The sequence below is a fragment of the Neolamprologus multifasciatus genome, chromosome 4 (genome assembly GCF_963576455.1).
Source record: "Neolamprologus multifasciatus chromosome 4, fNeoMul1.2, whole genome shotgun sequence".
Classification (NCBI taxonomy): Eukaryota; Metazoa; Chordata; class Actinopteri; order Cichliformes; family Cichlidae; genus Neolamprologus; species Neolamprologus multifasciatus.
In genome coordinates this window covers 6,596,926-6,612,135 of record NC_140442.1, presented here as the reverse complement: position 1 = coordinate 6,612,135, position 15,210 = coordinate 6,596,926, and the positions used below count along the sequence as shown (strand labels likewise).

General features: G+C 41.2%; 2 protein-coding genes across 3 annotated transcripts; one reads left to right on the top strand and one right to left on the bottom strand.

Moving 5' to 3' along the window:
* Positions 1 to 433: 433 nt before the first annotated feature.
* LOC146519652 (migration and invasion enhancer 1-like) lies at positions 434 to 2,090 on the bottom strand. The gene is made up of 4 exons (XM_085157256.1): positions 1,957 to 2,090; positions 1,654 to 1,751; positions 1,405 to 1,481; positions 434 to 1,306 (listed from the first exon to the last, which is right to left on the bottom strand). Exons 1-4 carry the CDS (start codon positions 1,983 to 1,985, stop codon positions 1,223 to 1,225), a joined length of 288 nt encoding a protein of 95 aa, XP_085013382.1. The 5' UTR covers positions 1,986 to 2,090; the 3' UTR covers positions 434 to 1,222.
* Positions 2,091 to 2,141: 51 nt separating this feature from the next.
* LOC146519651 (uncharacterized) lies at positions 2,142 to 14,391 on the top strand. 2 transcript variants are annotated; one of them, XM_085157227.1, is made up of 5 exons: positions 2,142 to 2,860; positions 3,688 to 4,374; positions 6,535 to 7,245; positions 7,377 to 8,039; positions 8,996 to 14,391. In XM_085157227.1, exons 1-5 carry the CDS (start codon positions 2,836 to 2,838, stop codon positions 9,715 to 9,717), a joined length of 2,808 nt encoding a protein of 935 aa, XP_085013353.1. In that variant the 5' UTR covers positions 2,142 to 2,835; the 3' UTR covers positions 9,718 to 14,391. The 2 variants fall into 2 exon arrangements, with proteins under 2 accessions (XP_085013353.1, XP_085013352.1); XM_085157226.1 differs by having other exon boundaries at positions 2,161 to 4,374.
* The last annotated feature ends 819 nt before the right edge of the window (positions 14,392 to 15,210 follow it).

The window sequence follows — 15,210 nt, the reverse complement described above, 5'->3', positions numbered from 1 at the left end:
TCTTTATGCCACATTTCTGTGTTAAATGTTGTGCCAAGAAACCCACCAATGGTCGGTTCCATCTGATCTGTCCGTTCGTGTTAAGTAATTATTTCATTTTTCTATTGGAGGTGAGAGAAAATAAAAAAAAAAACACCCCAAAACAATTAGTATGCATAACAATAGGAAGTAGAACCCTGGAGAACGGGGTCAGTGATTCATGTGACGTACCCTAAACAAGTATGGCCCTACACCCATTTGTGTCAGAGGACAGAGACAAAACAGGAAAAACCTGCTGAAGTCGTGCTGTAAAATAGTTGGCAGTTGGTGTGCGATCCTCCCTAGAGGTTGACAGCCTCGGCCCACAGAGGAAAAGCTGTTTTGCATGCAATGAAAAACACCTGGTAAAGATAATAAGACACCTTTAATTGTGAAAAAGTGACACACGCAGTACTTAAAGAACAATTGCCTTTATTTCTTGCTCCAGTTTTAATATAAGAAAACAATGCAAAAGGATTTATGGAATATGAGCTAGCATTTAGTATGTGAGCTTCATAGACCAGCTGGTGACGGCCTTTAGAAACACACATTGCATGCGAAAGTACTTAACCGAAACAAATTAGAGCAGAAACTTGGCTAAGCTCAGGTGCTGCAGACAATAGCATCATTACGTCCAATCGTTTTAATGTTGTACTCCTTTCAAATTTGATATGGATTTAAAAAAAGAAGAAGAAAAAAGTCAAGATTCCCTTTGCATCCACCAAGCCACAAATATGACAGTGCAAATCTATTCAAAACCAGCAGAGTGAATTACTACTTTATGAAAATGATGAAATATCATAAAAATGCTTTAGTGACAAATCATTATGCACAGTGTGGTGCAAAGATAACGTGTTTCCATTTGTATTGTTCCAACAACAAAAAAACCCCAAACAAACCTACAGTGAGAAACAAAACACAACTAGTCGGGTAGAAAATGACAGGCAATAGGACAAAAAGGTGAACTCCCTCCATATCATCTGCAACATCATCTCCCCGTCTTTGCTCCTATGATGAGGGAACTCCAGGGACAGATACATCATACCATAACCTTTAATAGTTGAAGCAACGGTAATCATTAACACCCTGGAGGACCACTATGGGAACAGAGAGAGGAGCCATGAGGCAGAGTTTGGTTTACTGCTAGTGCTTCTCTTCTGGGTGTGTAAACCCCAGCTGCACGGTTGCGTAGCAGTAGGGAGGTTTACATGATGACGCATGGAGCGCGGCTTTTGGTGATCTTCTGCAAAGGTTTGCCATCATAAGCATTTTGAATCGCGTTCATGACCTGTGCCAAGAAATACACAGTATAAGTGTACAATGACAATAAAGGGCTATTCTTTTCTAATTGAGATATGATAGGAAAATTGTATGCACAGTACTTACGTCATCCTCATACGGGAATCCACCAGTTTCAAGCTTGGAGAAGACCAGCTGCCCATTGATTTCAATCTCAAAGCTACCTATAATACCAAGAGCAGCAGAAATAGAGGACGTGAGAATGGCGTTTTGATGATCTAAGCTCACAATAAAGGGAGGGGTGGAATTTAAGGCTGGAGCTATGAACTTGTGGTTTGTTTCATCTGATATGAAACAAATCATGAGTTCCAGCTCCAGCGATCAACGATGACTTACTGCTTCTTCCCACGAAACCTGTCACGTCCGCATCGCTAAACTCACCCTTGACAACACGGGCGAGCTCACGATAGCGGGGCTCGTAACCTCATCCACCACTAAATTAAATAAAAACACAGGTGCGTAAGAAAATCATACTAGCAAAAGCAGAATCGGCGCCCCTTACTCTTGGCTCAGGCTGCTGCCTGCGCAGGCACCTAGCTTAGCTATGAGCTAGCCAAAAGTGAAACTGTGTTTAAACTGACAACAGACAAAAAGTGAACTGAAAATATAAAGAAAGTACGTAATATGAAAGATAAATACCAATATTCCACTTTGATTTCGACCCCCATCGTCGCCGATCCTCTAATGACCACAGAGCTCTGATCGCTTGCTTTGGTAACCACCGATTGTGTAAAACCAAACCGGAAGAGGGGCGGAGCTTATTTAGCCCACAAACCAAGGAAAACCTGATCTGTCGAGAGAAGTCCGAGCACAGAGCTACACAATACATTTCTTTCTTTAAAAAGAAATAAATGTTAAATTATTTTTTAAAAACATTAAACTTTAACTAATTAGGTTATTTTGAATGGCTTAACCGGAAGTACTGCATGTAAATATCATTGTTAAAGTGCAGAAAAAAGAAAATAAAAAAAGTGCAACGTTAGTGTTACACATTAATTATTTGAAAGCTAATTAGAGTTTTAGCTATTGTTTCATGGTTTGGCGGCACATTTTATTTAATTTTATTCGCTCACCAGGCGAATAAAAGAATAAATAGAAGCAGGAAACAGGAAAACCTAAAATTTGCAGTTAATTTGAATAAAGGCACATGTCGACACTACAGGATCCCAAAAAATGAGTGTGATTATGGTGTTAGTTTTTTATTTTATTTTTTATTTTTACAATGTAATGTCCCATGATTGCAAAATTACTTATTAAATGTTTTAACCCCCAAACCTCTCTGAGTATTATGAAAAAAATACAGTTTCTGTTTGTGTGGAGTAAATGATAAATGGTTATTAGTGTTTATGGCAGGCGTGTCTGCTGACTGCAGATGACCTTCAGACTCTACACACTACCATGACTCCTTCAGTGTCTGCATTTTTCACACAGAGGCTGAAAACATGGAGTAGACATGACATGTGAGAAAATGATGATTGTTTTATACATTACAGGCTTATAGACAGCACAGATTTGGAGATGGCAACCAGCAATCTGTCAACATGTAAGTGTTAATATATGATTCTCCTTATTCACCACAAAACGTACACAATTATGTCTGAAACCCAAAGACTCTGTATTATTAGCGTCATGAAATGATTTCTTAATGTTTCATTAACAAAGAAATTGGTCACAATGGATTGATTAGTGATGTTTCCACATTGTTTTGTTCATTTTTGTTCACTATAGTTTCATTGATAAGTAGCATGGAGTTTAATGCTGTTATGTAATACAGTGTTGAAATGTTTCTATTAATCCATGATGAAAAAACCCATAGTCAGCCATAAGGTATATAAGCTTTAATAAATCTTTCATGCTTCATATTTACTCATCTTTTTTATACTTGCCTCATGTTATAATAGCTGTTTCATTTATCCTTGGTTAATTTCTCTCTTTTTTTGTTTGGAGGAAGTGTCTTTAAAGCGTCTTTTAGTGCAATGCTGAATCAGGAGAAGCTGCACCCATGTGTGATTCAAAGTGGCCGCGCCCATAATAAAGCTTAGCTTTAAGGCCCTATCACAGAGAAAATGGATGCATGATATCACAATTTACTCCCGCACAGTTATCAAGAAGGAGCTAATTAGTTGTAGAGTCTGAAATGATTTATCTTTATCAGGGTGAAAATATGTTTTGGGATCTCATATACAAAAATACTTTTAAATTAGTCTGCCTTGTTCTTGTTGTTTGAGATACATGCATTTCTGATTTCAGTCTTTTTGATATTTTATGTCATGGATGGGAATTCATCAACAAGTAAAAAAGAAGATTTTGGGATTAGCTTTTCATTCTTGCTTCTTTTCCTTAATGTGTATTTCTATTTTTCTTCTTCAGTGGATGGTTGGTGTACATCACAGTTAAAGATTGTCCTTCTTGGTGGCAGAGACTCTGGAAAGAATGCTGTAGGAAACTTAATCCTGGGTAAAGAAGAGTTTGGCACAGAAGAGAGGACTTTATGCTCCAGGAGGATTGGGAAAGTGTCCGAACTGCGGGTCACAGTTGTGAACACTCCTGGCTGGTGGTGTGACTCGAGTGCTCAGAACACACCTAAGCTAGTGAAGAGGGAGCTCATAACCAGCGTTGCTCTCTGCTCACCAGGTCCACATGTGTTCCTTATAATAATTAAGGCAACCTCTGTCTTGTCAGAAAAGCGTCGGAAGGCTTTGGAGGAACACGTGGCCCTGCTGGGCGACGCGGTGTGGAGTCACTGCATGGTTGTCTTCACCTGTGCTGAGAAGTACAAAGACACAAATTCAGAAGAGTATGTAGAAAGTGGGGGAAAGGCCCTCTGTTGGCTCAGTGAAAAGTGCAGCCAGAGGTATCACAGTGTTGTCCCGAGTGATAACTCTCAACGCACAGTGCTGCTGGAAAAGATACAGAAACTTGTCACAGAAAATGGAAACAGTGTGTTTGAAATGCAGGAACATTTTTTATGGGTGAATGAAGAGGAAAAGAGAGAGATGGAGGAGAGGACTCGGCTGAGGTTAAAGAAAATGAAAAAACACAGATCTCTGATACAAAGTGAGTTAATGTGTATGTACGTATGTATGTGTGAAAGTTATTAACACATTTGTTGAAATCTTAAAAGATGGAAAACAGAAAGTAAGAATAATCTTCAGCGAAAGAGGAAGTAATGAAAAGACAAAGTACTAACACAGAGACAAAAAGGCTCATTAAACAAGATGACAGTGAAAAGGGAAGACAGGAGAGAAAAGGAATTAATACTAAAAGCAGATAATAAGGGAAACACTGCAGGTGTAGCAGAAGGGATAACAATGAAGTCAAAGTGGGAACTAAATTCTGAGACTAAAAGTGATCATGTAACAGAACATTAGGTAATGATAAAAAAAAATGGCCTGCATTTGTAGAGCGCTTTACTCAGTCCCTAAGGACCCCAAAGCGCTTTACACTACATTCAGTCATTCACCCATTCACACACACATTCACACACTGGCAATGGCAAGCTACATTGTAGCCACAGCTGCCCTGGGGCGCACTGACAGAGGCATAAAGAATAATAAAACAGAAGTGCAAAAAAAAAAAAATCTTCAAACACTAGACTAAAAAAAAAGACCAAACAGAAAAACAAAATGAAATATATTAAACAAGAATCCAAAACTCAAAAACACAAAACCTAGACCCTGACAGTAACATGCAACCCAGTTTGCTGAAACTGTGTGTTTTGGAAAACCCTTCGGGCAGTTTTTGCCCTGACACAACTGGCAGATGTCATGTAACCATTTTGCAAAACTCAAAACCACAAGAAGCAGAAGTTTAAAAAAAAACAAAAAAACAAACCCTCACCATGCACAGATGTCATTTCTCCAACCGAACAACTCCAAATTACCTCTATTTGTTTGTTAAATTGTGATACAACCTATATAACCCTCGAAATCTCATTCTCAACAAAACTGTTTGTCTGTGCTTAAAATCACACAACCAGCTAAAATCATAAGTGCTGAGGAGTGATTACACACTAAAAAAAACAGAACACAGTGTTCACTACCCGTAACCGAGGTCTTTCCAAATTCGTGTGCTGTCTTGCGCTTTTACAAGTTACAACACACGAAATAAAAATTTCCCTGCGGCAAATTTAGAATCACGAGTTAACTTGTGGGAGTGTGGGAGGAAGCCATGGTGTTCAGACGGTGCAAGCTCCACACAGAAAGGCTCCAGCTGACCACCTGAAACCTATAACCCTGTTGTTCATTACGAACCATAGTTGGCATCAACCCTTAACTTCCCTTTTCTGACCTCACACTCAACTGTTAAGCTGTATCAGTAGCAAGTGTGAACATTTATTTTAGTGATAGTTGTGTTTCTCTTCTGCCTCACATTATGCATTGTGCATCACGAGTGAATCCCTTTGCCCAGTGAGTCATAGTGAGCTATTAGTGTACACAGAATTTGATTTAGACAGTGGGAGTAAGTGTGTTAGTAATTAGGAAAAAAACTGTAATAGTATCAGTAATCTTCCAAAACAGCTGAGAGCTTGAAGAAAGAGGTCCTTTATATATTCTGTGATGAAACTAGAAAGTTCAGAAAGCTCAATCCGTAGCTGCTTACAGCAGAAAACAGTGTTGGCTACAAAGTATATGTCCAAGGCGTAACATGCCGACGTTTTGTCACGTCCCACTGCGTTCCTGTGGAACGCAAAAGGAGACCTTCGGCGTTCTTATGGTACGCGGCGGGTTATGGCTGAAATCCAGTGCAATGACGCTCCCGCGGTAATAGACGTTCCAGCCCTGTATTCCAGCCCTAAACCTAACCTTATCCCTAGCCCTAACCATAACCTTATTCGTGACCTTAACCAGGACTTTAATGACGTTAAATAGCGTGTTTCTAAGCGATTTGAAGAAAAAGAGCGCACATGTGTAGATTGAGTCCAGACGGTTCTCATATTTCCTCATTTTTCCGAGGTCGTCATTTAGGAACGTGGTGGGTAGCCGAAAACGTAATATGTTGACGATTTGTCACCTAGCGTAAAATGTTACGCTTTGGGAGTGAGAACGTGTTGGTCCAAGAAACTTCCACTTACTTTGACTGCTTCTTTGCTGACCATCGCCACCCCAAATGTCATCTGGAACATACACTTAAACATGTGTCTGTGTAGGTGTGTTTATTGTGTCAATATAAACACAATCTACTTAATCAACCCTTGTTCTTCTTTACTTCTCTCAGATAAGTCAAAGGGAGTTACTAACATTAGGATTGTGCTCCTTGGAGCTAAGGGTTCTGGGAAGACTTCAGCACTCAACACAATCCTGGCAAGAGAGAACAACCCTAAACCCATTAGGACAGTTCGTTGCCAGGCTGGACAAGAAATGGTGCTTGGGAGACTGGTAACTGTGGTGGACACACCAGGGTGGTGGATGAACTACTTCTGTGATGAGAGCTCCAACTTTGATCGGGGGGAATTAGCGCTGAGTTCGTATTTTTGTCCTCCGGGACCTCACGTATTTCTGCTGGTGATCCGTGTGGACAGAGCATTCACAGAGACCCGCAGAAGAGCAGCACAGGAGCATCTAGACATGATCGGTGAACACATCTGGAGTCACGTTATCCTGCTGTTTAGTTTTGGGGACTGGCTCGGAGACACGCCTATTGAGCAGTACATTGAGAGTGAGGGAGAAGCTCTGCGGTGGATTGTCGAAAGATGTGGCAACAAGTATCATGTTCTGAACAGTAAAATGAAAGATAAGGAATTTCAAGTCAGGGAGTTGATTGCAAAGATTGAGAAAATCATCACTAGCAGTGACAACGGCTGCTATTATAAACTAGAGAGGAAAGTGTTGGACCAGCTGGAGGGGACGATGCGAAGAGAGAAAGAGAGAGCCAGAGAAAGGCTGATGAAGAAGAAGAAACAAAGGCAGATGGCAAGAGCTCAGCTGGGTGAGTTGGATAATTAACAAAGTCAACAAGATCTTGTTTTACTCATTTTAACAATATTTAATTTAGCAGTGTGGTTGCTTTCTGTTTAGATTTTTAGAAATAAATAAGTATATAACACTTCTGTTTGGCAGAGAACCTCGACCCTTTGACAGAGCTGAGAGTCGTGCTCATTGGTGGCCCAAAAATAGGCAAAAGCTCCTGTGGAAACACCATCCTCAGCAGAGACTGCTTTGACACGGCTGCTCAAACTACTTCCTGCACCGAAAGGAAGGGAAATATCTGTGGCAAGATGATGTGGGTAGTAGACACACCAGGCTGCCTCTCTGTGACGTCGGACTTCTTGAAGGCATCCTGTGCTATACTTCTGGTTGTCAATCTTAGCTCGTCGTTCAAAGATACCTGGAGGAAAACCTTGCAAAAAGACCTGGAGGCAGGCGGAGAGCAGTTATGGAGCAGATGTATGGTCCTGTTCAGCTATGGTGACATGCTGGGTGACACAAGCATCGAGCAGCGCATTGAAAGCGAAGGAGAGCCACTGCAATGGCTTGTTGAGAAGTGTGGGAACAGATATCATGTTTTAGACAATAAGAACTGGGGAGATGGGGCTCAGGTTAAAGAGCTAATTGATGTGATGGAGGAGATGCTGGTTGATGAGAGGCAGGCTCTTCTTCACAGAGGTGATCACATGTGGAAAAGTTTTGCTTCAGCTCAAGAGCAGCAGATAGGCACAGAGCCACTGTGCAAAAGGGGACCAGAGGATTTCATGCGAAGCAGACCTGAGCAGTCCAATAACTGTGAGTAAACCTAATGAAACGATTTCTTTTATATGTCTCCAAAAGTTGATTCTGTTCATCTGGACGTAGTGTTTTGTGGGAGAAACGTTTCGTCACTCATCCAAGTGACTTCTTCAGTCTCAGCTGACTGCAGGTTTCAATCTTATAAACAGTACATTTGCATAATGACTGAAACCAGCCCACTGAAGGAACAATGGGCTGAGAGGTCAGTTCCTTAATCTTAATTATGCAAATTCTCATGACCATTGATCAACAACCACTGACCAAAACCCACTGATCAATGGCCATGAGTACCATTCACAGAGAGTTGGGGAATGGCTGCAATCACAGCATTGTAAGATGGCGAAAGATGTACCCTTAGGCCCCCTCCTCGATTCAGAGATGGTCTTTCCCTTTTCACGTAAATGGCCTCCTTGACTCCACACTCAAATCAGCGTTCTTCCCTGTCCAGGATGTGTACATCCTCATCCTTGAAAGAGTGTCCACTAGCCTGTAGGTGTAAATAGACTGCAGAGTCCTGGCCTGACGAGGTAGCTCTTCTGTGTTGTGCCATCCGCTTCGCCGCTGCAGTCAGCTGAGACTGAAGAAGTCACTTGGATGAGTGACGAAACGTTTCTCCCAGAAAACGCTACGTCCAGATGAACAGAATCAACTTTTGGAGATTTATTTTCCTGGATGATTGAGAATGCATCAAGACGTTCTTTTATATGTCTTTTGAATTTGCCAATGGGTTTAAAGACTAGTAACAAAATGAAAATTAGAGAGCATTATGAGCTAATTTAAATAGTGAAAGTAAAAAAAGTGCACATAATAAACATCACAGAGGAAAACACAAAGAAAGATTCATTTAGTATGTGGTCTATGTGTTTTATACTGTTAATAAATAATAGTCTTAATAGTGTAGACTTTTTGTTGCTCACAGGAAATCACATCAAGTGTTATTATTTCCTTCACAGTGCCTGAATCTCTCCCCTATCGATCACCAAACCTCTCAGAAGATTGTTCTCAGTTAGTAGCGTTACCAGCCGGAAGAACCATAGAGTTGGCTGAATGCATCATTGTGGACCAATATCACTTCATGTCCTATATATTCTCTCTGCTTTCTGGCAAACAAGCACTGAGGTTGCCAAAAGTGACTCAGCATGTCCCATCTCCTGCTCCTCACAACCACCTGAGAGTGAACAGGGAGGGTCACATGGATCCCATCCCACGCAGACTTGAAACAACGCATCTGGTTTCATCTCAGACACAGAACGAGGCACGTGTAGAACAAGATTTGATCAGTGTGCAATCACTCTGCCATCCTGCACTGATAGAGCGGACTCTTAGGAGGGTCTCTGAGTCTGGAGGCCTGCAGACATTCATTGATCAGTGGGGCAACAGCAGCCTGGAGGAACTGGAAGCCTTCGTTGATTTACACTTTGAGATTGTGTGGGAAGAAGCCATGAGATCATGTCAGCCGCCTGAACCGAGCCACGACGTGCCCGAGCAGGATAACGCTGTTGGGGAAGTTGGAGAGGAAGTGTTTACATCCATTCACAGGAAACTTTCAAAGCTGGAGCTGCTTGAGGAGATAAAGAGGGATCTGGCAGAACAGAGAAAGCGCGTGGAGCAAATCTGGAGGATCATACAGCAACTTGCGTACGAAATCAAACAGGGCCGTAATAATACACGCTAATAAAGGGGTCTCAGTAATAGCAGAAACAAAGCTCAATAATAAAAGCAGAGAATGGAAGAGAGAAATTGGTATTTTATCGAGTGAAATTAAAATTCAGAAGCAGTTTTTGGGAGGTTTATGTAAATAACAAGAAAAACTAAAGCAGATTTTATGGTTTTTATCCACAAGGTGGAGCTATTGTATAAGGGAAGGTTGGGTAAACTATGTTCCTCTCACTCATTTAACTTTTTTTTCATGGAAAATATTAGAAATGGATTATACAAATAGTTTCTGTCATCATGCATTAAATCTGATGTAACACACTGATGACTACACCTCCAGAAAAAATGATCAAAGGTTAAAAATGGTTAGAAAAACATTGAAAATTGTCATAAAATCAAGGAAAAATGAAGATGCTGTTTCTTAAGTATACCTTTACTTACTTAAAACAATATTCCAACTTCTATATAATAAAGTGACAGTGTTCAGATTGTAGATTTACAGCAGGCATCTTTAAAAATGTGTCTAGTAGACAATGTCACAAGTGAGCGCATTTTAAATAAATAATTACGAAAATTCTTGTTTACATATGGAAAAAGACAGTTGAAGATCTTGATAATCACAACCTAATGTTGTCCAAATATCTTTCTCTTTTTATTATAATACTATAAGAGCACAACTTAGGGAGGAATCTCTGCAGCGTTGTAGATGAAAGCAGAGAAGATTGTACGTCTAAATAAAGAATATAGCTTCTTGCAGAATCGTTAAAGCCTTCAAAGATTTAGATTTGCTGCGTTTGCTTATGCAGGTGTCTCCACGTCTACTTCACCCAGTTTATATTCAAACACTCCGAAATCCAAGAATCTGACAATGGTTAACAAACAGGAAGTCAATCCTGCTTACTTTCTTTGCAGAGAAAATAGAGAAATTGCAAAGCTTACATTTAAAGTCCCCCCCCCCCCCCCCCCCCCCTCCAGTCTTTATCAAGGGCTTTCAAGTGAGTCACACACAGACAGAATGCAGAGGCTGATAGGGCTCTGGCAAAGTAATGCTGTGAAAGTCCACTGCTTTCAAGGCCAACTCTCAGATCTTTCCAAATATACATGTATGCCAACACCAGGAGGCGGGTAGCAATTTTTGATGTAGGTAAAGATTACTGATGCGTATTCTGAACCTAGATGCAAATATGAAACAGCGATACATCTGACATCTGAAGTCTGGTGTGGTCATTCTTCCCAAGCAACATCACTGTGTTTCCATTCTCTTTACTAAACATGCATTATTCAACTTTGCAAATAGGTGTCTCCACATGGTAGTGAGAGATAAGACACCTGCTGCCTTCATGGCTTGGTAATGCTTTATACTTTTGCCTTATTACAATGTTACTGCGCAGAAAGCTATGTGATGCCAGGGCACGGATTCATGGATTTAGATGAGACATGGGATACAAATTTAAACCCCTACCTGTGGTGTCTTTGTGTGAGCCTATTGTAAAAAGGATAAAAAACAAGTGATGAAAAATCAGTAAGGACAAAAGTGATCATGGTGACTCACTTTCCTATTTTGAGTGACAAGAAAAAAAACGTCCACAGCCATATCAGCTAGTCTGTGAGTTCATATTAGTAACCTAAGGCTGGTGGGAAGAGCCCTAGTTTTGCTGCTATTTGATCATAAATTAGCAAAGTGTCGAAACAAACCAACATTTTGACTTGAATGTGAAACTAGACGATAAGCCATATGTAGGGATGTGATCATGTGGACCAAAGCTCAAATTCAATTACAGGATGGAATAGTATCCAATAACTTTTGAGGCATTTCACACTAACCGCACATGCTGACCCCACTGTGGCCCTAGAAGAAAAATTACAGGATCAGCAAAGAATTTGGGATTCATCCTTTGGGGATGGAAAATGTCTTCAGTTATTGAGATACCTCAGTCACGTCGAAAGCAGTGGAATTATCAGCTGGCCTCCAGGCTAAAATGGACTGAAGCTGTGCACCCATGATTTGGCAACAGATGCTCCAACTCTGTAATCAGTGAAACTGGCTACTGAGAACAGGGCGTAAGTGGCACATATATACTGGGAAAAACAAGCCTTATATCACAGTGGCTATGCTGAATGTGGGGCAAAATGTATCTCTTTAGTGGTTACACCTGCAGCACACTTTCTGTATTAGGACTGCACACACCTGTGAAAAAAAAGAAAAAGAGAAGACAGGTCTGTTTGAACTTTTGGCACATGCACACCTCTTATGAGTTGCTCTCATGCCTGATGGATCCACGGATGGTCGGCATATGCAGAGCATTCAGTGTAGCAACGAGGTCCAGACTACAAAATATTTATCATGACTGCATTTGAGAAAAAAGATTGATTTGAGAGACATTGCAGAATATATGTTGGTCTCCAGGAAGATGACAGGTATTAACCTCTGGATGCAAGGTTTTAAACACACTATGACCTGCACAGTTGTGTGTATGGTCATGGCCGTTTACTCGCGTAAAGGTTTTTGTGCATAAAGACACACAACTGTCGTGGAACTCCTGTGTAGTAAGTTTTTTCAGTGCTTGTTACTGGGCTTGTTCTCCGATTGCAGCATCACTCACTCTCCTATCATCCACAATTTTATTTTGTTATGGATTTTCCTCAGGCCAGCCTCAGCTCTGCACTCAAACTTGTACTTATTATGATAGCTATGAAAAAAGACAAAGAAATCTAAATGTAGGGATCCAGGACAGGGATGGAAACTTTTCGAAGATGGAGTTACGGGAGGCATAATAGCAAAGAAGTGATTTGTCGGCAATCATGGTCTATTTATCTCTGTCAGTCTTCATCTTGGCATTTTCTCTCTTTGCATTATACCTTTTCGAATATCATTAGTCCTTCAATCCTCTCTCCCTCCTGTCTTATCATCTATCTTCCTCTGTTGTCAACATGTCATTCCTCTACTCTATTCTCCCGCTGCCCATTTTCTCTCAGCCTATTCTCCCTTTTCTATCTCTCCACATGTCTTTTCTCTCAGCCGTCTCATTCTCTCTGCAGGTCTCCATCTCATGGTCTCCCCTTCCTTCTCTCAAATCAAGTCGTGAGTGTTCAGCCCTCCCCTCTCATTAAGGGAGTTCTGTAGCCCAGGAGGAAGTGCAGTAGAAATGGATCCCCCCCTCTCTCTCTTCGTTGTGGAGGCTGTTGAGGAGACAATTCTGAGCCAACATCCATCTCCATTAGTGGGACAGCACAGCGACCGGCACGACCCCCCCTCAGCCGCTGCCCCGTGTCACGTTTCACTGCCTGCTATTTTTCCAGGTGGAAAGAGAAAGCCGGGCAGAGGGACAGCAGGGTAGATGCTGGGAACGGGTCTAGAGAAGAAGGAAGAGAGGAATGATTTAGACCTGGAGTAAAGAAATCATCCGTCCTCCACTTCTTTTCATGCTCTGATACACTGACTTCCCCTGGGGGTGATGTCTGGGACATGGTGCAGTGTCCACCAGTGCACCTCAGCGGGAGTACTGAAACTTTCTACCTTTTTAAAGAAAGTCTGCATGATGATCTCACAAGTGCTTTAGGCTTACATAGCTAGTACAGCACAGAAACAGCTGCTATTAGGCCAGGTCATGTTCGTGCGTGCTACAGCTAAATGGTGAGTTTAGCATTAATCCGACAGGATGACACTTAATTCTATCAAGGCTGTGATTAACAAAGGCTTTTCCACAGAGACATACAGGGTATTTAAGGGATTATTTTAAATAGTAACTTTCTCTTTCTGTTCTCTTTTCTCTTTAAATTCCACAGTTATGCCACTAAATTATGTTTTTTTTTCTTTTGGGGATGTTCACGGCAATTTAAAAAAATACTTTGGCTAATGTTAGATTTTAGTGTTAACCAGCAATGGTTGTGACTCATGATTTCTAGCACAGCACAGTCATAGACTTGCAGTAGTAACTTTCTGTGAATCCTCATTCCATCCATCTGTTCTCTACCACCTATCCTTATCAGGCTAGAGTATCCCTGCTACCACAGGGCGAGAAGCAGGGTACACTGTGGACAGATGGCCAATCTGTTGCAAGAGTAACACAGAGAGACAGACAACCCTTAACACATTAACACCTATGGGTTTCGCATAGACTCAACCCACTAACTCTTTTGGACTGTTGGATGGAGCCAGAGAGAAGATGCAAACTCAACACAGAAAGGCCAGATGGTGGAGTGGAACTTGCTGTGAGGCAAAGCACATGCTATCCACGTTTTCGTGATCGATTTCATTTGCCACCAATCTTTTGGGAATTTTTAACGGAAAAATTTTATAATTTTTGACTGTAGTACCAAGAAATCCTAGACTGTGTATAAAAGACTGGTGTAGCCACTGTGATGTTACCTGTTTGTTAGTGAGGTCCTGTTGTTGGTAAACGTGAAACATTTTACTTTTTCTGCAATGGCAGAATCAAGTGAAATTGTTAATCTAATCTGCCAAAACAAATGACATTCCCATTATTCTCAGCCGTACTGCAGTTGAACCTGGTCCCAATCTTCAAAGCAACTATTCCAAAGACAAACAAGACTGCAAATTTATTGTTTATTGCAGTAATTCTGGTGTGGTCTCAAACCCCCATTTCCCCTCGTGTGACTGTAGCATTATCGTGCCTGGAATCAGAATTTAGGTCAAAGTAAACTGGGCATAAGGAGGCATAAACAGCATGGTCATACACATGCATCAAGTGTCTGTAGTAAAGAGTCTTTTGTGACCACTTTCAGGTGTGCATTTGTAATTTGTGCCATGAAGCAGAAACACTGCCGGCTCTGTCTGTGGGGATCTTTGTCGGAGGGCTCTGAATGACTCAGCCTTCATGTTGTGGATCATCACTTGTCATGAGAGCTACCACCAAGAGATCAAACAGAGGTCTTCATAGTGAAAGAGCCATTAGTCTCCAAGGCTAACCAAAGCGCCTTCTGTCAGGAGCGTGGTCAGGAAAACGTCTTTTTTTTCTTCCTAACAGTCACAGGGTTACACATTGTAAATCTGCTCACTGGGGTCAGACTGTCAATGTGGAGTTGTAATGTGCTGACGTGTGTGAAGAAGACCTTTCTGCTACATAAATGACCCAAACTTTTGCTTTGTCAGTGTTGCCTAAATTACAATGCACTGAGGTTTCAGACCACACCATGCAATAGCTGACCACACACACTATTTAATTTTTGTCTGTTCAACTTCTCTCTCTTTACCAAAATGAAATTCGAATAGCATTCTACGGTGGCCCTGAGAGGCCAAATGGACTGCAACTTAAGAAATCACCAGCAATAATAAAAACGCTGCAAAAGCAAACAGGACACAATGGAAATAGTAAAAAAAGGAAACAGAAATAGAAAAAACGAAAACAGAAATAGGAAAAAACAGATTTCCAAAAGCACAAGGGAAGTGTTTCTGGGGAGACAATAACCTGACGGACCAGTTGCAGTAACTTAATCGCGGAGACGCTTAAAAGAAGTGGAGGATCTATCGGTTTTGTGAAGAAAGAAAAGA